General features: G+C 39.8%; 1 protein-coding gene across 1 annotated transcript in view; it reads left to right on the top strand.

The window, feature by feature from the left end:
• Window positions 1–19277, top strand: part of LOC127570615 (sodium/hydrogen exchanger 3) — a 112735-nt gene extending 93458 nt beyond the window's left edge. The window contains exons 7-17 of the mRNA XM_052016334.1: window positions 47–249; window positions 2612–2701; window positions 5126–5196; window positions 5604–5733; window positions 6432–6538; window positions 9282–9411; window positions 10480–10653; window positions 11702–11768; window positions 14658–14750; window positions 15342–15582; window positions 19128–19277. Coding sequence (XP_051872294.1) covers window positions 47–249; window positions 2612–2701; window positions 5126–5196; window positions 5604–5733; window positions 6432–6538; window positions 9282–9411; window positions 10480–10653; window positions 11702–11768; window positions 14658–14750; window positions 15342–15582; window positions 19128–19131 — 1310 coding nt within the window. The 3' untranslated portion in view covers window positions 19132–19277. The remainder of the gene's footprint in view (window positions 1–46; window positions 250–2611; window positions 2702–5125; window positions 5197–5603; window positions 5734–6431; window positions 6539–9281; window positions 9412–10479; window positions 10654–11701; window positions 11769–14657; window positions 14751–15341; window positions 15583–19127) is intronic.
• The last annotated feature ends 4474 nt before the right edge of the window (window positions 19278–23751 follow it).

Below are 23751 nucleotides of genomic sequence, written 5' to 3' on the forward strand. Positions count from 1 at the left end.
TTTTAAATATCAGTAGATTAAATAAAATATGTTTACCCTGTTTCAGGTGTTGTAATTCAGACCTGGATTTTGAACCATTTCCGTGTGGTGCAGTTGGAGATTATAGATCAGGTGGTGATGTCGTATGGTGGTCTACGTGGAGCTGTGGCCTTTGCTCTGGTGGCATTGCTGAATGAAAAAACTATTCGTGAGAAGCGTCTGTTTGTCAGTACAACTATCATTGTGGTGTATTTTACAGTCATCTTCCAGGTAACTATCAACTGTATTGAGTGCAAGCCTTCTGGAGTAACACAATCAACATGATGTAAAGCAGTTTTGAATGAAAGTTTAAGCTGAGGCCCCGTCTACTATTTTGAGCGGATACGAAAGATTCCATGACGAAAAGCGGGAGATATTTTCCCCTGTGTGCTGGCAAATATATATATATCAGGTGTTTTCATTGTTACAAAATAGTTTTTTGTGAAATCTTGCTCTGTACAAACATAACTTCATTTCCTAAATTATTATTTGCACCTCCATTTAAAGAATGCTTTAAAACATTGAAGTTGTGAAAGGGACAATTCAAATGTAAATATTACAGAAATCTGAAGGATATTAATGTACAAGCAGAGACCATATCCTAACTGGCCATTAAGTAGAAGGGCCCTTTTCAATACCCCCTTTGCAATATAACAGGTTCCAATTGAATTGCAAGAATTCAGTCCACATGAAATCGAGTATAAGCCGACTAATTTTGGTTTTTGATTTTCTGATGTCCAAATTGGATCTGGCTGATTTTAAACACAACATGGCTTTTTTTTTTGTTAAACGTATATAATGCTATTAATGCAGTATTATATTGGCAAATCATGCTGAAGAGTTGTGTGGCTTCTTACACTTGCCACTTAATTTGGGTAAAGTCAGTCTGCCTGTGGTTGCAATCAATAAAAGGGTCAGAATTAAATCTGCACCAGTAAAAGCTTTCAACATTTGTGTGTGCTGGAAAAGAATCACGAGGATTTAAAAAAGAAAAGGTGGTAACTGCAGTATCGGTGAGAGATCCATCAAACCCTTCAGTTCGTGTGAATGTAGAGGACTGTGTAGGAAGAGATGACAATGATTTGCATTTATACATCACCTTTAATGATGTAAAACTTCAAGATTTTTCACATGCATGTTATCAAACAAAATTTACCATGCAAAGATTTTAAGGCAGATGACAAAAATCTCGGTCAGCTGAAAGCATGGGAGACATTGGAGTGACTGAAATTTGGAATTTTCAAAATAATCAAATTGGAGAACAATAAATTTGGAAGATTATAGGGCTGGTGGAGGCTGGAGAATGGAGCTGGAGAGAGGAGAGATCTTGGAGGGATGTGAAAATTTCAGAATTCAGCTATTGCTTAACTGAATATAGATCTGCAAGAGAAAGGCGAGGAGTGAAAGGAATTAGTGCAGGTTGGGACGTGGGGAAGAGTTGTGGATGAACCCACGTTTACAAACATTCGAAGATGAGACAGCCTGTGAATGCATTAATACGCTCAAACTTTGAGGTAGCCAAAGTATGGGCAAGTGTTTCAACAGCAGATGAGGGGGGCAGTGTGAAAAGTGGAAATAGACTGTAGCAGTGAGAGAATGTTGACAGAAGCTTGTGGAGTTAAATATGATATAAAGGTCAAACTAATCATCCGGTTCAATCTCATGGTTGCCAGGAAGAAACAGATGGAGTTGGTAACTGGGAAAAGGAGTTTGTATCAGGAATCAATGACCATGGATCAGTCTTGAGCACTCTTTAGGTACTGGACTGATTCTGGTAAATCAGTCTGTCAACTTACAGATAGTGAAGTGGTCATGAGACAGCTGTGTGTCACCAGTGTAAATATGGAAAATGTCTGATTTTGAATTATGTTGAAGGGTAGCAGCTTAAAAACAAAGACTGAATTAGTACAGGGTTGTGTGTGTTTGGGGGGGAAGACATTTTGGGTTACACTTTGATTACCTTTGGGTAGATTGGAGTGAAACCAGGCATGTCTGGTAATGTCTAGATGGTTGACAGTGCAGAGGCATTGGAGGAGAATCATGTGGTCAACCATATCAAAGGCGGCAGATGTATAGCGAAGAACTAATGTAAAGGATGCTATTTGTCACTTTGATTCGCTCCATCTTGGTACTGCTTGGATGGGATCAAACATGAGTTCCAAGGAAAAAGTGCAGAATAATTAAATGTGAAAGCAATACCTTTCTCTCTTCCTACAGTCCTCTACAATCACAGGAATAGCAGGGTATGATGGATGTCTCACCAATGCTGCACTTACTGCCTTTTCTTTATCCCCTTGATTCTTTCCTAGTGCATACAAATGTCAGTGCAGAGTGAAGGGGAATGAAGACTCTTCCCTTAGCCTGTGCAGTGTTTCCACTACATGAAGAATGCTGGAGAAGGATAATTTGAGATTTTTGAATGAATGGAAAGTGTTGCCTTTAACTGTGACATGGAGATGAATGAGTGTAATTGTTTCAGTAGGGATTAATGATTCCTGTGCTAGTATCTGATCTGAGGGATAAATTATATTCATATCAGAAATGTTGCAATGCTGCTCAGTGATGAAAACAAACTGATTGTGATATTTTGCAGGGTCTGACAATCAAGCCTTTAGTGAAGTGGCTGAAGGTAAAGAGGAGCGAGCAGAAAGATCCTTTACTCAATGAGAAGCTCCACGGAAGAGTAAGTCTGATTTCGCAATAAGTGTGGAAGGAGCATCCCACGTAAATGAAAAGTAAAAGGTGACAAACACTGGAAATGTGAACTAAAACAGAAAATGCTCGGGATAATCAGCAGGTCAGGCAGAATCTGTGGAGAGAGAAAGAGTTAATACTTCAAGTCCATGATCCTTCATCAGAACTGGAAATGAGACAAAACAATGTTTTACGTGCCAAGAGAGGGAGAGGTGCAGAGAACAAAGGGAATGTCTGTGACAGGGTGGAGACCCAGTTTGTCCAGGAGATGCAATAAGTGGAGGGAGATGAATGAAGACAGTTGTAAAAGGGGAAAAAAAACACAGCAGTTGCTAAAAATCTGGGGGGGGATAAAAGGATGCTGGAAATGGTGAGTATCAGGTAGCGTCTGTGGAGAGAGAATAAAATTGAATTAGTGTTTTGGGTGAATGACCTTGAATGAGAACTGACATAAACACTTGGACAGAGGGACCTGGGAGTACAAGTACATGGTCCACTGAAAGTGGAGTCATAGATAAACAGGGTGGTGAAAGCGGCTTTCAGCATGCTAGCCTTCATGAGGCAGGGGATTGAGTATAAAAGCTGAGAGGTCGTGGTGCAGTTGTACAGGACGCTGGTGAGGCCACACTTGGAGTAGTGTGTTCAGTTTTGGTCGCCCTGCTATGGGAAAGATGTCATTAAACTGGAACGAGTGCAGAAAAGATTTACAAGGATGTTGCCAGGACATGAGGAACTGAGTTATAGGGAGAGGTTGGACAGGCTAGGACTTTGTTCCTTAGAGCATAGGAGACTGAGAGGTAATTTATAGAGGTGTATGAAATCATGAGGAGCATAAATAGGGTGAATGCACTCAGTCTTTTTTCCAGGGTTGGGGAATCAATAATTAAAGGGCATAGGTTTGAGATGAGAGGGGAAAAATTTTTAGAGGATTTTGAGAGGCAACTACCTTGCACAAAGGGTAGTATCTATGTGGAATGAGCTGCCAGAAGAAGTGGTTGAGGCAGGTACAATAATGACCTTTTAAAAGGCAGTTGGACAAGTACATGGATTGGAAAAGTTTAGAAGGTTATGGGCCAAATGCTGGCAAATGGGACTAGCTTGGATACAGCATCTTGGTTGGCATGCACAAGTTGGGCCAAAGGACCTGTTTCCATGCTGCATAACTCTGACTCTATCTAAATGGATGACCCTTATAATGAAACAATGCTCCCTGGTTCTAGATGCCCTCCCTGGAGCAAACGTGCCCTCTGAATGCTTTGTTTAACAAGATAACTTCCTTTTCTATACTCCAGTGACTACATGTCCAACCTGCTCAACCTTTCTTCATATATCATATATTAGTGAATCTCTGCAATGGCTCCAACACAAGTACATCCCTCCTGAAAACTGAGACTGAATATGCACACTGTACTCCAGGCAGTGTCCTTAAAGTTGCCTCAAAACCTCTAGCCACCTCTACTGCAACCTTTTGTGGTTTGACTTGTTTAAATAACAATAATTTCCTAAGTGCATAACCTTTCATGTTCTCACATTATACTCCATAAGCCAACTTCCAAGAGTGTTGGTTTTATTTTCGAATCAGTAAACTAATTAGCCTTTGTGGCAATTCCCCCAGCCTCTGAGAAAGCACTTGATGCCAGTTTTTATTTCCAGAAGTTTAAAACTCAGTTCAAATCTTTATACTGCCATGGGAAGACTTAACTCTGTCTCTTGGTTACTAGTCTAATTACATAACTATTCCACCTCCATTCCTGTGAAATTAGTGGGTGTAGAATTTTGATAAAACCTTTTCTTTCCCTCCGTTCACAACCACCACCCCTAATCTATCCCATAGAAAAGAGCAGATTTTCCATCAGAACTATTTGAAGGATTTGATGTCAATCAAACATTATATGCTATAACCTGACTTAATTTTTACAGGGGCATTTATTCTCAAAGTAGCGATCATTTGGATAAGATGTAGCCATTGTAAATGTGGTTATTAGTGAGTAGATTGACATGAGCAGATGGCTTTCAGAGGTAGAAAAAGTTGTGTTTAAAATCTATTCCTGAACTAACAGTGCAAAGAAGCTAAAAAGACATTGGAGAGACAGACATAACGCCAAGGATAAGTCTGTCCATTTCAAAACATTCAAAAGTTGACAGGAATACTTAGATTAATACATCAAACTTGATCCTAACTGAATATTAATTTTTAAAAATTCCCATGGAACTCTGTCTCTAAACAAAGTCTTCATTGGATTATTGATCGTTCTGAATGAACATTTTTGTATAGCAGTTTTTGGACGGGGAATATGCACTGTTGCATTAAGAATACTTAAAGGAACTGATCTTAGACCAGAGTGTTGTCCGTGCATTTAATTTTACTTGTGTTTTTAAAAAAAAACAAAAATTGTCTGACATTTTTTCAAAGGCATTTGATCATATACTGTCTGCAATAGAAGACATATCGGGGCAAATTGGACACAATTATCTTCGCGACAAGTATGTAAACGGTGACTTGTATAATGTTCCATAAGTGTTTGTGTCAACTATTTATTGCTTCCATAATTGTGCAAATTATGCAGCTTTAAACAAACTTGGGGAGGGAGGCCGCATGTCTAATTGGTTCTTGTTTCTATTAGTTTATTGCCAGGCCTGTCCTTGTACAGGAAAAATTAATCATTACATAACTCCAAACTCCTACAGTCTGACATTGCTTCTGAAATAGCACCAATATTTCATTATATTATTCTTCTTATTAAATTATAGTTATTATTCCTAATAATTCCATACCAGTGACCATTTACCAAATTATTTCATTTTAGATGTTAGTGCTTTGTGATTCTTTCCTGATCTCCCAATTTGATTAATCTACATAAGGCATAATAAGGTGGTTTATTCTTTTTTAGGTGGACTAACTTTGACAGGAAATATCTGAGTAAAATAATGATGAGGAAATCTGCACAGATTAGCCGGGATAAAATCCTCAGCGTTTTCCGTGAGTTGAATCTGAAGGATGCCATCAGCTACGTGTCTGAGGTAATCTTGCCAGTAGATCAGTTAGTCAACCAGGCACACAGAAAGTGGCCCTTATATTTAGCAGGTGGTATCATGGACAATGTGTTGGTCTAAGAAAATGACCATACTTGTAAGGATAACACTGAACTTTCATCAGTTGTTGGTTAGTATTTAGCTTGGAACATTGCATTTGTTTCTAGGTACAGTTCCAAGGATGTCTCTTCTGGAGAGGGTATAAAGAAAGAAGTTTATTCACACAGTGTTTATAGATCATTGGAATTTTTGATTTAACAAGACAATTGCAGGGTGAGACTAGTGAACTTGTGGCTGTCCAATAAAAATACACTAATGATCATGACCTGGGAGCAATTGACTATAACGTTTACGAGTGACAAGCTGCTGGTTGTGCCTGGTCGACAAGAGATGTAATTTTTGATTGCTCTGCCAATCTGCTTTGTCTGCAGTGATCATAAAGCACTGGAAGTGGCCATTTAGCTCATTAAATCTGTGCCATTCCAAAGAATTGGTTTTAAGTCTGTGAAGTGGGACTTGAATCCTTGGTCCTCTCATGTGGTATCACTAGGCCAAGGCTGATGTTATTTCAAATAATTCTTGACCAAGTTAGGATAACCTTTAGAGTGCCTTACTTTCGCAATACATGATTAATCCTCTACTTATCTGCAGCTCCATGTGAGATTTGTGACTTTTATTATTTGTAGGGAGAGCGGCGAGGGTCCTTGGCTTTTATACGCTCGAGCAGCGATGTTAATGTTGACTTCACTGGTCCTCGTCATTCTATTGTAGATTCATCTGTCTCTGCAGTGCTGTAAGTACAAGTCTTGATATAATCTTGGTCCGATGAATAATCTTGGTCCATTGAATATCAGTCACATCCAAGGAGAGCTCCATCAGCCCAGATTGAGAAATGACTTGTGATGACTTGAAGAGAGTTCTGAAATAGTTTTCAAAATGATTTAAGAAGGGTTTGTTATTGCAACTGTTTTCACAATGTCAAAGTGTTTTACAGCCAATGGTGTACTTTTGAATATTCTTAAATGTGGACGTGGAACAGTATAGTACAGCACAGCAACAGGCCCTTCAGCCCACCATGCCTGTACCAATCACGATGCCAATCTAAACTAATCCCATCTGCCTGCACGTGGTCTGTATCTGAACTAACCCCATCCCTCTAGTCCGTATCCTTGGTTTGTATCTCTCTATTCCCTGCCTGTTCATGTGTCTATCTAAAGGCCTGCAGGAATGCCTGTAATCACAATAGGAAATGTTATAAGTAACTTGCACGTAGTGACTTAGGGTTTGATCATCTTTTCAGTAATTTTTTTCTTCTCTTCAAAATAGTACCCAGGATCTTTTAAATTTACCTGTCAGGTTAGATGGAGTCTTAGCTGATATTGGCTCCCTCATTCTGTGCAATGTTGTGTTATACAAGTCAATGCATTCATTGATTTGAATTTACCTTTGTTCTTTAATGTACCTATTATCTGATTTTTTTTTTCCTCCTGGAAATTTCCTCTCTTTTAGAAGAACATTAGTATTAGGGAGGCTATTGGTTAAAGATATCACCTCCAACTGTGCAGTGCATCTCTGTGTGTTGTTGGTCTGATAGTATTAAGTTTCGAGAGTGGAATTTCACCTCGCAGTGTACCCATGCTTTCTTTTTCAATCTTTTTATTAATTTTCAAACTAATACAGATTAATACATATAACCGGTGATTATACACGTGATACAAAGAGATCGAGAGGACAATCATGACATATATAATCATTAACCTTTCAACTTAGAGGAATGGAGTTGACAACATAATATTGCTCTGTTTCTATTGAGAAATTTTAGTCCAGTTTTTTGTTCTGTTTGGTTTTTTTTGAATCTTTTTTCCTTAGTTTGGTTTGATATACTGTTTATAAATTTTCTGATTGTTTCGAGGATTTTTTCTTTGTTTTATATTTTATAATAAATCTTTTTCTTTCCTTTCTTTTATATTATTTTCATTCACTAAGGGATCATTGGATCTACAGATTTTTTTTATATACTTTATTGTTTTTATGAGTATCCATGCCATGATTGTTCTCCTGATCTCTTTGTATTACATGTACAAACATTGATGTAATATATTAATCTGTATTAATTTGAAAACTAATAAAAAGATTGAAAGAGAAAGACATATAATCATGAAGAATAAAAAATATATTCTAGGCCTCACGGTCTCTTAGTAAGCGAATATATTCCAAAAAGTAAATCAAAAAGGGAAAGAAAAAGATTTATTGTATTAAAAAAAAGAACCCCCAAATTGGGGAAAAATTATCAGTAATAAATCGAAGCAAACTTAAATTTCAAAAGGGAAAAAAAACTGTACTGATATTTCTCGATGAACAAAGAGCATTATTATGTCGTCAACTCTGCTCCTCTAAGTTCAAAGATTATTGAAAAGGGATCGATATCATATGAAAATATTGAATGAATGGACTCCAAACTTCCTCAAATTTAAGAGAAGAATCAGCAGTGCCACTCCTAATTTTTTCTAAGTTTAAACATGATATAGTTTGAGAGAACCATTGAAAAGTAGTGGGAGGTATTGGATCCTTCCATTTAAACAAAATGGATCGCTTGGCCATTAATGTAACAAAGGCAATCATACGACAAGCAGCAGCAGATAAGTGGCCAGATTCCATCATTGGTAGCCCAAAAATTGCAGTGATTGGGTGAGGTTGTAAATCAGTATTCAATACGGTTGAAATAATGTTAAAAATGTCTTTCCAATATTTTTCCAAAAGAGGACGGGACCAAAACGTGTCAGGGAAGCCACCTTGGACTTATCTGTTACATACAGGATTTATATGGTGATAAAAGCCAGCTAGCTTATCCTTAGACATAGGAGTCCTGTGAACCACCTTAAATTGTATCAAAGAGTGTCTGGCTCACATTGAAGATGTATCGACTAATTGAAGAATTTTCTTCCATGTCTCTGTGGGTAAAAGTATCTGGAGTTCTCTTTCCCATTCATTCTTAATTTTATCAAGTGTCTCTGGATGTATTTTCATAATTAGATCGTAAATTATTGCTATCGAGCCCTTCTGATGGGGATTAAAACCTAAAATTTTTTCTGTAATTTCAATTTTATATGGAGTTGGAAAAGAAGGCATAGTAACTTTTTAAAAAATTTCTAATCTGTAAGTATCGAAAAAAGTGTGATCTAGGCAAATTGTATTTATTAGACAACTGTTCAAAAGATAAAAAACAGTTATCAATGAATAAATCACGGAAACATGTTATTCCCTTCATTTTCCATGAAGAAAAAGCTGAGTCGATTCTGGATGGTTGAAAGAAAAAATTAGATTGAATGGGGCTTGATAAGTTAAATTTATTCAATCCAAAGAATTTGTGGAATTGAAACCGTATTTGTATTGTATGTTTAACTATTGGGTTAGTCATATGTTTACTCAATTTACTAAGTGCAAAAGGGAGTGAGGGTCCAGTGTACCCATCCTTGAGGGCAAATGTTACCAACCTGGGCAAAGATGATTATCACAAAATATCATTGTTTTTTCAGGAGAGAGAGTACCAGTGAGGTGTGCTTGGACATGCATGCAATTGAAAACAGGGTGAAAAGCCAAAAGGATCGTGAGGAAACAGTCACTCACCACATGTTGCAGCAACATTTGTACAAACCCAGGCAACGAGTAAGCAACCCCATTCAGACTGATGCCCCCTCTGTGCTGGGGCAGCTTACTAAATTCTAAAGTATTCTTTCGAATTCTGTTTAAAATGTCCTTGTGTGGTATCTAGTCGGTATGCTATTTATATCTTGCTCAATGAGCTGCTAAATTCAAATATGGCAAAGTTGCATCCAAAGTCACTGAATAAATAACAGTTTCATTATATACATTTGCATTATCCCCAAGAAGTTTTGACAAATCAGTAGGAGAGAGGGAGAACATTTTTATCCAGTCAAGTGTTGTTTTATGGATGTTAGATTGATGTGGAAGTTGCATTGGTTTGTCTCATTGGAATGGAATAGATTCCACCCCAGCTTTTCCCTGTATGTGGTCAGAAGTAGAATACAAGGGGAAAAACCAGGGACCTAGGTTAGGGTGGCCTCATGGTTAGCTCCAGTTACGCAGTGGGCAATTGGTGCGGATGGTGGTCTTGCCCTGTGCCATGAGACTTTTCTGCAATTTCCAGTTCCTTTCATATTTTGCTCTGGGCTTTCTCCCCTCTTCACTTGTGTTGCCAATGTTTTTTTTTTGCCATGAGAAGCCAGAGTCAACACACTTGCAGCATTTTGCTTGAACAGGAGAGATTCATGACCAACCAACATAGCAGGTTCACCACATGTTAGCTGCAAAAAAGGATACCACTGTTCTGTGCAGGATTTGTAATTTGCAGGCCAATCAGTTTCCAATTCAACTTACCTTTTTCTTTTGTTAATATTTGTTTGTTCCTTCTGGAAATCATTCTTTCAGAGAAATATTAGCATCAGGTATGTGCTACTCAGCCCGTGGATCTTTCACTGATCTTTGCTCTGTACCCCTTGATACCATCAAATCTGAAAAGAGAATGCTGGAAATACTCAGCAGGCTGGGCAATATCTGTAGAGAAATAGTTGCCATTTCACCACAACTTAAAAATCAAACATGAAATCTAAATGAGCTTAATTAATTGGACAAGAGAGGAAGTGATCAACTTGCTAGTTTGTGAAATCTTTTTAATCATGATATGTTTACTGGCCCAATGGTTTCTTTTTAAAGTACAGGCTTAATTACAGCCGCCATAAACTAATACGTAATGAAGATGAGAAGCAAGATAAAGAGATTTTCCAGCGCACCATGAAAAAGAGACTTGAAAATTTCAAATCTACCAAGCTTGGAGCCAATTACAACAGCAAGTTTAGGAACCTAAAGAAAGAAAAAGCAGCTAAGAAGGTAAACTGAATGCATGCTGGCTGGATTTTCATTGAGAAAAGAGCCTTGTTTTACATAGTTATGTTATTCTTTGTAAATTGTACCTTGGTGTTAACCCCACATGCTAACCCTAACTTCCTTACAGTGTATAGTGAGTGGTTGGGACAATTTGTTTCCATTGTGGAGTTAGTGCTGGGAAAGTATTGCCTGAGTGGGTGGTGGATGCAGACCCAATGGTCACTTCGGAAAAAGAATAAAATTGCAGGGCTATTTGAAAGGATCAAGGGAAAAAGATTAACTTTCCAGCTCCTTCAAGCTAGAACAGGTATGATGGCCAAATAGCTGCCACCTGTGTTTACTGGGGAATCTGTCAAGGCCAGGGACACGGAAATCTTGCCAAATTTATCTTTGTTTAATTTTTCTCCGTCCCTCTGTAGCCTTCCAGATTGTTAGGCTGGCTGGCTATTGAGTGGAGCTTTCAATACAAAGCGGCACTGCTTGGAATTCTTGGATGGCTCCTGATCTTTTGGAGGTTGTGAAACCCATTGATCGTCCAGAAGATATTATCGTTGGAATCTGGAATGCTATTGACAGGGTGTTTGGGAGAGGGAGGTCAATTCCTTTTTTTTTCAGTTGCCGTGAGAAACATTCCTGCTCCTAGCCCAAGAGAAGAGTTTGATAAGAAATCTTCCACTCTGACAAGTATCACCTTCCTGTGGTGGTTTCTGATGGCATTTATACTTTTTTCTTTTTAAACACCCTTTCACGCTCTCTCACCCATTATTGCAGGTTAATACTAAGGCATTTGATTAGTTGTTCACTGAATTTGTCATCACTTAGTTTCATGGTTCCCAATTGCAAATAGAGTTCAAAAATGGTAATATGAGGGGAGCATGCATTGACCATTTTCCAAAGAAAGACCTTTGCTCCACACTACATCTTGCAAGATTGCAGACACAACTTCTAAACAAGTTGCTTAGCAAATGACAGGTAACATGTTAACCAAATATCCATCATGAAACTTAGTACCCCTTTGACTTCTGATGTATTTTCAATGGTTTTGTTACAGAAGCACAGTGATGCAATGTCGAATGGAAAGATCCCAACACACACTGTTGCATTCCATGTTGATAAAGGTAATTATTTATTGCATTTCTTTCCCCTCTTTGTTGACTCCACGATTTACAATTGTATTCATGAGTGGTTATTTAGCTTGCCAATACTGTATTCCACTAAGTTGTAGACAGTGCTTGTTGTGGGTGAGGCCACAAGAAGCTCCAGTGTGAAACAAGATCCTGAGAGCAGCCAATACTCAATGAACCAAACTGTCTCCTGTCACTGTGGACATTGAACAAAATAACGTTAAATAGATGAAAGAGGAAAACAAAATAATATGCAGCATCTGCTGCTTACCTGTTCCTGACCAACAAATTCTAAAGGCAACTTACAAGGCCATACAGAAAAAAAAACTGAAAGCTTTCCTGAAGCTATCTGTTCACACTTAAATCACAGAGGGTAAGCATTTTTCCACTCCCACAGGTCAGGAAGTTGAACATGTTTCCTCCCTACTGTCCCTCAAAATCACAGTCCTGGGCAGCATCAGCTTTATCTTGGAACCCAATAACAATGCACTTGTCTCTAACGAGGGTAAAATCTGGGAGAAGGACTGGGGCAATAATTCAAAGAATACTGCAGCTCGTTGTGCATGCGACTGCTCTTTAAAATGATCTTTGTAATTGCAGTTGGTTCCAGCGAGAGACTTTTACAAGTCCAAGCCGGTGCCTGATCTTGACATCAGGTGGTCCCCTGTCTGAGGATTGGGCAGATGATGGGGACTCAAGTCCTTGAGTCTTCAGTTTCAGCTTTCTCCAGGCAGATAATGACACTGCTTGCCATATTAAAGGGACTGCCACTATCCCTGGGATACTCAGCCCTGTCCGTACAGCCTCTGTTGGTTTGCGGGGAAAACTAGGATCCTGCATCACACAGGATGGACAACGTTCCTTTCTTTCGCTCTGGGAGATTTCTACAATACAGGCAGTAGGCAACCCTACTGGTCAGTTCTGAACTTGAATGCAGTGTGTTGGGAGGTCATCTGCCCTTGTGGCATCAATGAGCTGATGCTATGACTGTCCATGTGTGGACTACTGAGAGGGGTCTGGCATTTCCCTGCGGTACTGAGGCCCAGCTGGTGATAATCTGTCACAGGAAAAACATGGAAACTGATCTGCTTGTGGACTTCAGGAAGGGGAAGTCAGGAGAACACACACCTGTCTTGATTGACGAGTCAGTGGTGGAAAGGGTGAGCAGCTTTAAGTTCCTGGGTGTCAACATCTTGGAGGATCTATTCTGAGCCGAACACATTGATGCAATCACAATGAAGGCACGCCAGCGGCTCTACTTTGTCAGGAGCTTGAGGAGATTTGGTATGTCACCAAAGACTCTGATAAATCTCTATAGATATACAGTGGAAAGCATTCTGGTTGCATCACAGCCTGGTATAGAGTCTCCAATATACAGGATTGCAAGAGGCTGCAGAGGGCTGTAGACTCAGCCAGCTCGCCAGCTCCATCACAGGCACAACCCTCCCCACCATTGAGGACATTTTCAAGAGGCAGAGCCTTAAGGCAGCGTCCATTACTTAAGACCCTCACCATCTGGGACATGCCCTCTTCTCATTACTACTATTGGGGAGGAGGTCCAGGAGCTTGAAGACCCACACTCAATGATTCAAGAATAGTTTCTTCCCCTCTGCCATCAGATTTCTGAATGGTCCATGAATACTACCTCATTGTTCCTTTTTTTTGCACTATTTATTTACTTTCATAGTAATTTTATGTCTTTGCCCTGTACTGCTGCTGCAACACAACAAATCTCACTTCATACAAGTCAGTGATAATAAATCTGATTCTGAATTCAGTTCTAGTGACACTGAAGTCAACTTTGAGGAAGTAATTAAACCCTGTCTGCATGCTCAGGTGAAATTAAAAATCTAATGATGTTGTTTTGAAGAAGAGCAGGGAAGTTGATCCCTGGTATCCAATATTCATCCCTTAACTTTTAAACACTTAAACAGATTATCTGATCTTTATCACTCTTATTGCCTGTGGGACTTTGCAGTCTGCAAATTGATTAATACACCTCTTACTTTACAACAGAGGTTAAGGTTCAAATTGATTTTATTGACAAAAATTCCTTTAAACTATACTGAGTTCATGAAAGCTGCTGTATAAATGCAAGTTTCCTTCCTCCTGAACTTGTCCTAAAATAGACATCAATACTAGTTTGCTCTGGTTGTTGTGGATCATGAGGCAGTCCACTTGTAAAGTTGCGTCATTCCATTCTAAATTTGCCTTCCTGCCAAAGTAAGAGAAACTTTCAGTTGGCCTTGGAGCTTTACGTGTGGGAAGGTTCAGAAACTGTTTGAGGCACACCCTCTTGGAAAATTTTGGTTCCTTGATTTGGGTTGAATTGCCGAGATCTGCAGGCCAAGAACATCCCAGACTCATGACTTGACTGGGTTTCGGTGGCAATGCAGCAGTAAGCTGAAAAAGTAAAACACCCCATCTCTCTCAAAATAAAATTAAGTTCCCCACATAAAATAGATGATCTTCTGTCTACAAGCAAATCATCTTGCAAATGTCTGTTTTTGAAGGATCCAGCATATCATGTAATTGTTTCGGTATTGTGCTTTAGCACCTCTACCCCCATCCCTGGTTGTCATGTCCAGTTATTGCTCAACATTTCATGTTTTCTGAACCAAAGTGAGGAAGAAAACAGTCATTAATTAAAATTGTGTTTTCTGTTAAAACTGGTTGGCATTTTGGACTCCTGTAGAAGCTGAATTGAATCTGTAAATTCTGTTTCACTCAGATATTTTGTCAAAAGTCCAAAGATATTTTGTTATTTTGCAAGATCTGCTTTCAAATCCAACACACCTGCCAAAGAGTGATTGACTGATCTTGCAACTACCTGAATGATGTTTGTTTGTTACTTAAGAGTTGTCTCCTGTCCATTTCTTCCAGACTCTGACATAGAGGACCATTATGACACAGTGGATGGAGGAATTAGTTTCCTAATTACTGCCCCAAGTGCAGAACCAGATGAAACGAGAGATGGTAATCTACTTTATCTACAGAATGGATAAGTAATGAATAATTCCATGGCTCATATTTGAGTCATAAAGTTGTATTTGAAAATATCAGCTGGTGTGTACAGCTTCAGAGACCTCCCCTTATTGGGGTTTTTAACTGCTTTTGCTAACGTTGAATAATTTTTACATTGATGCACATCCCCCCATAAATTTACAATTTCCTGGTGGTTGTTGCTGAAGTATTAGGTTATAATTAAAATCTGAAGGGCTACCCAATCAGTTTGGGCAGATCCTACGTTAATATGTTGGAAGTTCTGAAGCCATGCAATTATACTGGGTTTGGAAGATGCCAATCTGCACATCCTATCATATTTTCACAAACTCTAGAAGTGCTGCATGTCAAGTATTGCTTCCTATAACCAAATCCTCTGTATAGTTGGGGCTATGCCGCATTCTAACTTCCACTTTCATTACAGCTGTATTGTCTTCTCATGGATTCTAATATTAGTGTTTGTGATTGACCATAATGTGATTAGATTGGACCAACAAGTAACTTGTGAATACTCAGGTATTCTTTTAACTAATCTATTTTTGCAAAACTAAATTAATCCTGCAGGAATCGATAATCCAAGCTTTACTACTGAGGAGGATCAATCAGTTTACCAAATGACTCCACCGTGGGTGTCCAGTGAAGAAACAGTCATCCCGTCTCAGCGGGCACGTTTACAGCTTCCAAGGAGTCCCAACAACTTCAGGCGCCTCACACCTTTGCAGCTCAGCAGCCGATCCATTGATTCATTTTTACTAGCAGACATCTCGGAGGAACATCCATTGTCTTTCCTACCTGAATCATCAATGTAATTTCATTATCCATGTTACTCCATTGCATAACATTGCATTTTGATCTCCATTGGTTTCCATTAATCACAGAACTTGCAAACATTTCCAATGTATGGTTGATTTATTTATGAAATAAAAGGTGAAGCTGCTGAATATCTAGGTTAAGAGAAAATGCTAAACAGCCAATAATAAATTGAGGGGGAAGTTGTGTTGATGAAATGAACCATGCCTTTTGAGGTGGTGACAAATGGTGGGCAGGTGGTGGTTCAGAAACAAAGCACCGTAGAGGAGACAACTGGAGAGGATAGAGGTGTAGAATCAGGAGAAATGTAATAAACAGCTTTGAAGGGAAGAAATTAAATATAAAACGTGATCAAAGTATTTGGAATAAGTTGTGCGGTCACAGAAGGTTCTGTTCTGGGGTAGCTTCTATTCATTGTATACGTCAATGATATGGACAAGGGACTAGAAGTAATATTGTACATTCTTGTAGTTGATACTAAAATAAAAGGCCAAGTCCAGTTTGTGCTGCAGTTGCATATTGATAGTGGTGGCATGATCAAAAAAACTGACCAAGTTCATGATTGTGAGGAGTTGAATTTTGATTTTTAAAAACTTAAAATTTTAGGGAAGAATGGGGAATATGAAGGTAGAGTAGGACTTGGAGTTTATTTAAAAACCTCGAATGATTAAACTAATGAGACTTTCTGACAAGTGGTGTGACATTTAAAAATGCAGATATAATTGTGTATCTATTTGAAACCTTGAGACTCAGTGTGGAGTTGTAGGACTCAGTGCAGGGTTGGGTTCCAGTATATAGAAAGGATGTTGAGATATCATTGAGTGTACAACAGAGATTCATGTGCTAGCTGTGGGTAATAAAGAAATACAAATATTAAGAAAAAGTAGAAAATGTGTTTTTTTTAATAGGAGCAGAAAATACTTGAGTTCATTTCACAACTGTTTAAAATTGAGAAGGGGTGTGACAATTTGAATAGAAACTGTTTATTGATTGTTAGTTTAGGGCAAAGGATATAGATGTAAGATGGGCAGTAAAGTACAAGGTAAGAAATATGAGATTTTGTCAGCAAACAGGAAATGTCTTGTTTTTACTTGAAAGGCATTAGAAAAAAATTTTAAAACAACTTTAATTGATGCTTTTGTGTAAATGGTACTCAAATCTCAAAGCTTATAATTTAGCCTATTGTTTAGATCTTCTGTATTTTTGATAGATTATCGAATGCAGTCCTACTCCCATTTTCTGTATATATGCTTTTTCTATTCTCGTACCTAACTCTCTAACTTCCTTATTTCTTTCAGATCTGTCAATACCTTATGGCTGTATATGAGCAGTTGGTAAATGGACAGCCCATTATTGATTGAATATATGGGCTATATAGAAGATTGTAATAATCTGCAATTTCTTTGGGGTTTATTGGAATGGGAGGGTGAAGTGACCACCACAGCACAGTAAATATTCCTCCTTATGCTTATCACAGAGCTGAGTTAGTCACTTGAGAGAAGAGAGCTGTATTCTGCACCTGGTGCACACTGCCTGATTCGTTGAGTGTCTAAAGTGGATACTGGCTACCTGAGTGGCTTGAAAGTTCAACCTTGGCGCTGACATTACCCAATTTGCAAACCTACCCCTCTAATTTTACGATACCAAGTAGGAGGGAAATCAACACTTCAAAGAATTCATTTGAACAAAAGGGTTATTCCACCACTTTAGATTTTATTTTGAGCACAAGGCTATTAACTTGAAGTTTAAGCTGTCGACAAATGATTGAGATCCATCTGCATTCTTTGGGATATGGGAAGTGCACCTTCCTATTTTCTCCCATCACTAAGCCTGCTATCACTTAGCACTGTTTTGGAACTTTGCTGATTAAATTGCCTGTTCATTAACTCTTCACTGAAACACTTATTAACTGATTTTATTTTCTCTCTAGCACTTTTATCACTTGGTTAATAGAACAATTCTCTTCCTTCCTATTTGTTGTGTCTTTCCTTCTGTTTATCCCCAGATTTAGCTGTGGTTTGCTATGGGGAAAAAATACTGGACTTGAATAAAGTCTCAACAATACAGATATCTCAGATAATGATGTAAACTGATGCTTTGAGTTTCTAAAACCCTCCAGTATTTCAGACTGCTATTAGTTCCACCTTGTAAATGTTTTGTTGCTGATATGTGATTTATTGATATTTTAAATTGTCAAAATCTTGCAGCTTTCTGATTCTCAGGCTGATCTCATTCAATATTCAGAGCAAACTCTCCATCAAAATGCATTGGAAGCTGGAAATTCAGAGAATTTTTTTTCTATCTGATAACAAGGGCACAGTGAAATATCGTTCAGAAAAAATTAATTCCCCCTGCGCTATTGCTGCCTTTTTGTAGAAAATTGCATTTTACACAAAGCATGAATTGAGTTTCTATTTTGGGAAGCTCTTAGTCTGTGTTAAATTAAAGCCTTGAAAAAGACCTGCAGATTTCCAGTGACTCCAGATTTCTTTGGGTTTAGCTGAACACTTTTTGTTTGAGATTAGCCAAAAGGCTTGTAATTTCAAACCTTTACAGGTTTGATATCGATTTTAATATTGGCCAGTTCTGAAGATGTGGAATATAGTTTGGGATTAATACCTGGGTTTGACTCGAAGCATTATGACATTGATTTTTGAATAACTATTTTTAAGCAGACATTCTGAAAGTGCTGAACTATAGGAAATCTTGCAAATGTTGACAATCTTTTGGTCTATGTTGCTTCCAAAGTGTTTTTCCATTATTTCAGTTAGATCACTGATCCCAGGCTCATGATTTTGCAGCTGGGGAATTCACATTAAAGTAATTAAATAAAATTTTAAGTTCTAAAATAAAATCTGGTATTGGTGACTGTGATATTAAGATTATCACAAAACCCACTTGATTTATTAATTTCTCAAAGAAGAAAATCGGCCATCCTTACCCTGCCTGGCCAAAATGCGACTCCAGTCCCACCAGTGTGGTTGGCTCTTAACTGCCTCTTCAGTTCAAGACATAAGAGCCTGCAGATGCTGAAATATGGAGCAAGAAACAATCTGCTGGAGGAACTCGCAACTCCACCCACCCTCCCCTCTCCTACCTGGCGCAAACTGCCTATCACCTTTCACCTCTCCTCAGTCCACCAATCACCTCAGACTCCTGTCTCCTCACTCTCCCTCTCCTCTTTATACTGGCCATCTCCCCTCTCCACTCTCAAACCTGATACAGGGTTTCAACCTGAAACATTGACAATTCCTTCCACCCTCCGCTTCTCCCCCCCCCCACCCCAAAGATTCTACTCAACTCGCTAAGTTCCTCCAAATTGTTTGTTGCTGTCTCTTCAATTCATAGATGAGAAATTCATATCAAATTCATAGATAAAATCAAGGATTGCCAATGATATCCACATCCCATTAACAAATAAGTAAAACGAGAGGACTGAGGTGAATTAATCTGTGAACAAACTGAGGTGGTTTTTCGACTTCTGAATGATTAAATACCATATCTTGTTTTCCTACACCAACTCCTTTCTTCTTTGTGCAGGTAACACCAAGACAATCCCAAGTCCCCCTCCATTACCTAGCCCTTCTAACTTGGATGAGAAACACTTTTCCTGGAAAGATGACCAAGCAAGCCAAAATGATTCTAGTGCTGAGAGGCCCTCAAGGGTTTTTCCATCTTATCTCCAGAAGAACTGGGTGCAGAGCTATTCCTCACTGGAAAACATAGAAACCCAGGTGCCCACTATTTCAGAACATGTGGCTGCACAAGAGGAAGATTCTGCTGAACCTGTTTCAAAAGCACCTGTTGACAAGGTTAGTGAAGCAAACCTGAATGAAGACAACCAGCTTCCACGTCGTGACAGCAAAGAACTCGACGCAAAAGTGCAATACACTGAGACGCTCAATGAAGAGGCAGAGGACAGTAGTCCAAAGGACCCAGGGACACAGGAGCAGAAGCCATTGATCAGCAAGGACACAAAGATGCACTCTGCAGCAGCCAAACGGGTGCAGAATCGGCGTTCTTTCCATCGGCCCAAGCCTTTGCGTTATCCAGTTCTCCAGAAACTTGGGTCTCTCCCAGTCTCTTGCCATATTCCTCCTCATTCCTTGGAACAAGAAGAAACACAGTTTTAAGCACAACAGCCCATTGCTTCACCAGCAAAAACATATAGCCTGTTAATTAGTCAACTAGTCATCTGGTTATGCCATTTGAACCTCAATGGAGCTCCTCCTTGATTGCAGAGTGGAAAATTGGAGCACTCCATTTAAAAAGTTTGAGGGTATAGAAAGTAATATCTGTGGTTTTCTATAAAACACTTCTACAGGGGTCTTGAGGGGAACAAATCATGAAAATACAGAAATGTTTCTGTTTTAAAGTTTTAAGGGAAACAGCAATTTATTTCAAGATGTTTTTCCTTGTTATTCCCCAATTTATTATTTTTTAAGGTGTCTTAGTCATTGTTATAGTTTGGGTTTTCATTCTTGGCTTTGAAGTATTTTTTATTACATATAAACAAGTACACATGCAATTCTAATCAGTGACAAAGTGCTGTAAAACCTATGAGCCATGGAAGTTAACCACCCAGTGATCTCCAGGGAAATGGAGGTGAAAGGTTTCTCAAAAAAAAACATTACAGAATTGCAGGTGATCTTTGGACAAATAGTTGACTGTTGGATTCCCTGGGCTGTGAAATTTGACTAAATGTTCACATTGTTGTGATGGTATTGGGGAAAGAGGAAGGCATGTGTAAACTTTTGTCATAGGCTTTAGCAAAGACATGTTTAAAGTTGTTTCTTGTGGCCAAAGATTGAGAATTATCACCTCAAGCTGCAACAGAAGTTAAAATTGTGCAATGTGAGTTGAATGGGTTTTCTTAATGCAGTAAGGATTTCAAAATACTTCATCCAAACTGGACTGGCATTTGTCCTTTGGAGCACAAGAGGAAATATTCCACTGCACGTGCAATGGATCTTATTGACTATTAAAAGTAGCCCATGTACTCTTCTCTTTTTCCCTATTGTGGTGAAAGGAATCTAGATATTCTAGCCTGAATACAGCTGGTCTGACATTTAAATTATCAGTAAGAACCTGATACTAAAACTGGAGAGTAGTTGTGGCAGAAATCCAGTTTCACCCCTCCAACCCCACCCCTCCAACCCAACCTTCCTGTCCCCCTGCCCCCATCTTCCCCTCCCTCCCTCTCCTCTCCCCATCTTCCCCTCCCTCTCTCTCCTCCCCCCATCTTCCCCTCTCTCTCTCTCTCCTCCCCCCATCTTCCCCTCTCTCTCTCTCTCTCTCCTCCCCCCATCTTCCCCTCTCTCTCTCTCTCTCCTCCCCCCATCTTCCCCTCTCTCTCTCTCTCTCCTCCCCCCATCTTCCCCTCTCTCTCTCTCCTCCCCCCTCATCTTCCCCTCTCTCTCTCCTCCCCCCTCATCTTCCCCTCTCTCTCTCTCCTCCCCCCCTCATCTTCCCCTCTCTCTCTCTCCTCCCCCCCTCATCTTCCCCTCTCTCTCTCTCCTCCCCCCCTCATCTTCCCCTCTCTCTCTCTCCTCCCCCCCTCATCTTCCCCTCTCTCTCTCTCCTCCCCCCCTCATCTTCCCCTCTCTCTCTCTCCTCCCCCCCTCATCTTCCCCTCTCTCTCTCTCCTCCCCCCCTCATCTTCCCCTCTCTCTCTCTCCTCCCCCCCTCATCTTCCCCTCTCTCTCTCTCCTCCCCCCCTCATCTTCCCCTCTCTCTCTCTCCTCCCCCCCTCATCTTCCCCTCTCTCTCTCTCCTCCCCCCCTCATCTTCCCCTCTCTCTCTCTCCTCCCCCCCTCATCTTCCCCTCTCTCTCTCTCCTCCCCCCCTCATCTTCCCCTCTCTCTCTCTCCTCCCCCCCTCATCTTCCCCTCTCTCTCTCTCCTCCCCCCCTCATCTTCCCCTCTCTCTCTCTCCTCCCCCCCTCATCTTCCCCTCTCTCTCTCTCCTCCCCCCCTCATCTTCCCCTCTCTCTCTCTCCTCCCCCCCTCATCGTCCCCTCTCTCTCTCTCCTCCCCCCCTCATCTTCCCCTCTCTCTCTCTCCTCCCCCCCTCATCTTCCCCTCTCTCTCTCTCCTCCCCCCCTCATCTTCCCCTCTCTCTCTCTCCTCCCCCCCTCATCTTCCCCTCTCTCTCTCTCTCTCTCCTCCCCCCCTCATCTTCCCCTCTCTCTCTCTCTCTCTCCTCCCCCCCTCATCTTCCCCTCTCTCTCTCTCTCTCTCCTCCCCCCCCTCATCTTCCCCCCTCTCTCTCTCTCTCTCCTCCCCCCTCATCTTCCCCCCCTCTCTCTCTCTCCCCACCACCCCCCCCCCAATATCTTCCCCCCCTCTCTCTCTCTCCCCACCACCCCCCCCCCAATATCTTCCCCTCCCCAGTGCTAACATAATACAAACATCTGGGGTTTAACTCACCAATGTGAGTGCCAAGAAAGAGGGCACGTTAAGCAAAGCCAAAGCCATCAAGGTTTTATTTTCCTCCTGCCTCGCATCTCAACCCTTCATTCTTCTGAGTCACTAAAGTTGTTCTGTGATTGATGCAAGCTGCATAGTTGTAGAATAACATTCTAACAAGAGCCAACTGCTGCTTTTAGTGCATCTGCTTTCTTAAGGCATAAACTTTTAAAAAAAACATTTGACACATGGAGTAAACAGTGTTGAGATTTGCGAACTATGCAGTTGTGTTCTCCATGTTAGTGATTATAATATTCCATTTGTGAGTTTATCCAGCTCTTTGTATCTATGTCTTATGACATGAATTATCTCTGATGTGCCATGGTTGGTGTCCAGCCTCGTGAGTTGTGTAGGTGTTCACTGAGGAAATGACTGCCTCCTTCCCCATCAGATGCAATTAAAATTGGGTATCTGTCACAAAGGGAATAATTCAATTCATCTGTAGAAATACATAGGGCATTCAACAACAGTGTATATTGTACACAACAAATAATTTCCTGCATTACTTCAAGCAGACTTTTCAGTGTAAAATAATGCACATTATATGTGAAATGATTCATTACCATGATACTGCCTTGGTAAGCCTGATCCTTTAGTCTGTCAGTGGTTTTTCATTCTTTTGTTAGATATTTCATAAATTTCATTTCTTTTACTCCTCCCTTTTGTCGAACAATGGTGTAACCTTGTTGGTGTCTATTAGAATGCTTCAGTGTGTTGCAGAGTCACACTGTAAATAGCAAGATCTGATGGGCTGAACTTTAAATGCTGGTTCATTGGAGGTGATGGTGCTGGGTAATGATGATGTTTGACTTCAGAGAGGGTTCTGAAGGGGACCAGGGTATCTGTCCCTTTTTACCCTATCTTCATGTGGCAGCCAATCAAGTGTTGTACATAATCCAAATCTGCCAGTTTGGTAATGTGAACTGTATGTTGATGTCTCTCTCAATTCTGGTTAATTTGTCTTCCATATGTTTTATATTTGTTGATTAATACTGCATTTTGTCTAAAGTTTTACTAGTTCTCGTTGGGAGTCGAAATATATTTTAACTTTAAAATAAAATTTTAAAAGGAAATGGTGGATTTTTTCATCCAACAAAACTGCAGCTGACATACAAGTGATCCTTCAACAATATAAAATAACCTTTGGTATGTGGTGAACACTTTTTTGATTTAGATTGTCTACAACTTAGAAATATTTGTACACTTGTATACAATGTTGTTAAAATAGAAACAATCAAACATTTTGAAATCTAAAATCATATTTCTCAATTCCTTTCACTTTTAAAATGCCAGGTTTTGAATTGCTTATTTTTAGTTTGGAACTAATGGGCTGTGGCTCTCCATTGATAGCCAGAAGAAAAAACAATCTGATTTAAATGTTAAACTGAGATTGCTGACTTTCTGATTTGGAACTGAACTGTCAGTGAATAGTTGAACATAAGCCGTTTGATGAGAAAATTCAATGTGATTTGTTGTTTGTTACCTGCTGCTGGCTGAAGACACTTTTTTTTCCATATAAGTATGTTGTCATCTCCCTTGATTCAACACTAAACTACAAGTCTGGGCATTTTAAACTTTGCTCTTGCATTCCCAACAGTACCACCTTTCAGGTGATTTGCAATCTTAGGTCCCATCTACCTGTACACATAGCCGTACAAAACCATGTGTTCTGACCAATTTTTGCAATAATACTACTT

The sequence above is a fragment of the Pristis pectinata genome, chromosome 5 (assembly GCF_009764475.1).
Source record: "Pristis pectinata isolate sPriPec2 chromosome 5, sPriPec2.1.pri, whole genome shotgun sequence".
Lineage (NCBI taxonomy): Eukaryota > Metazoa > Chordata > Chondrichthyes > Rhinopristiformes > Pristidae > Pristis > Pristis pectinata.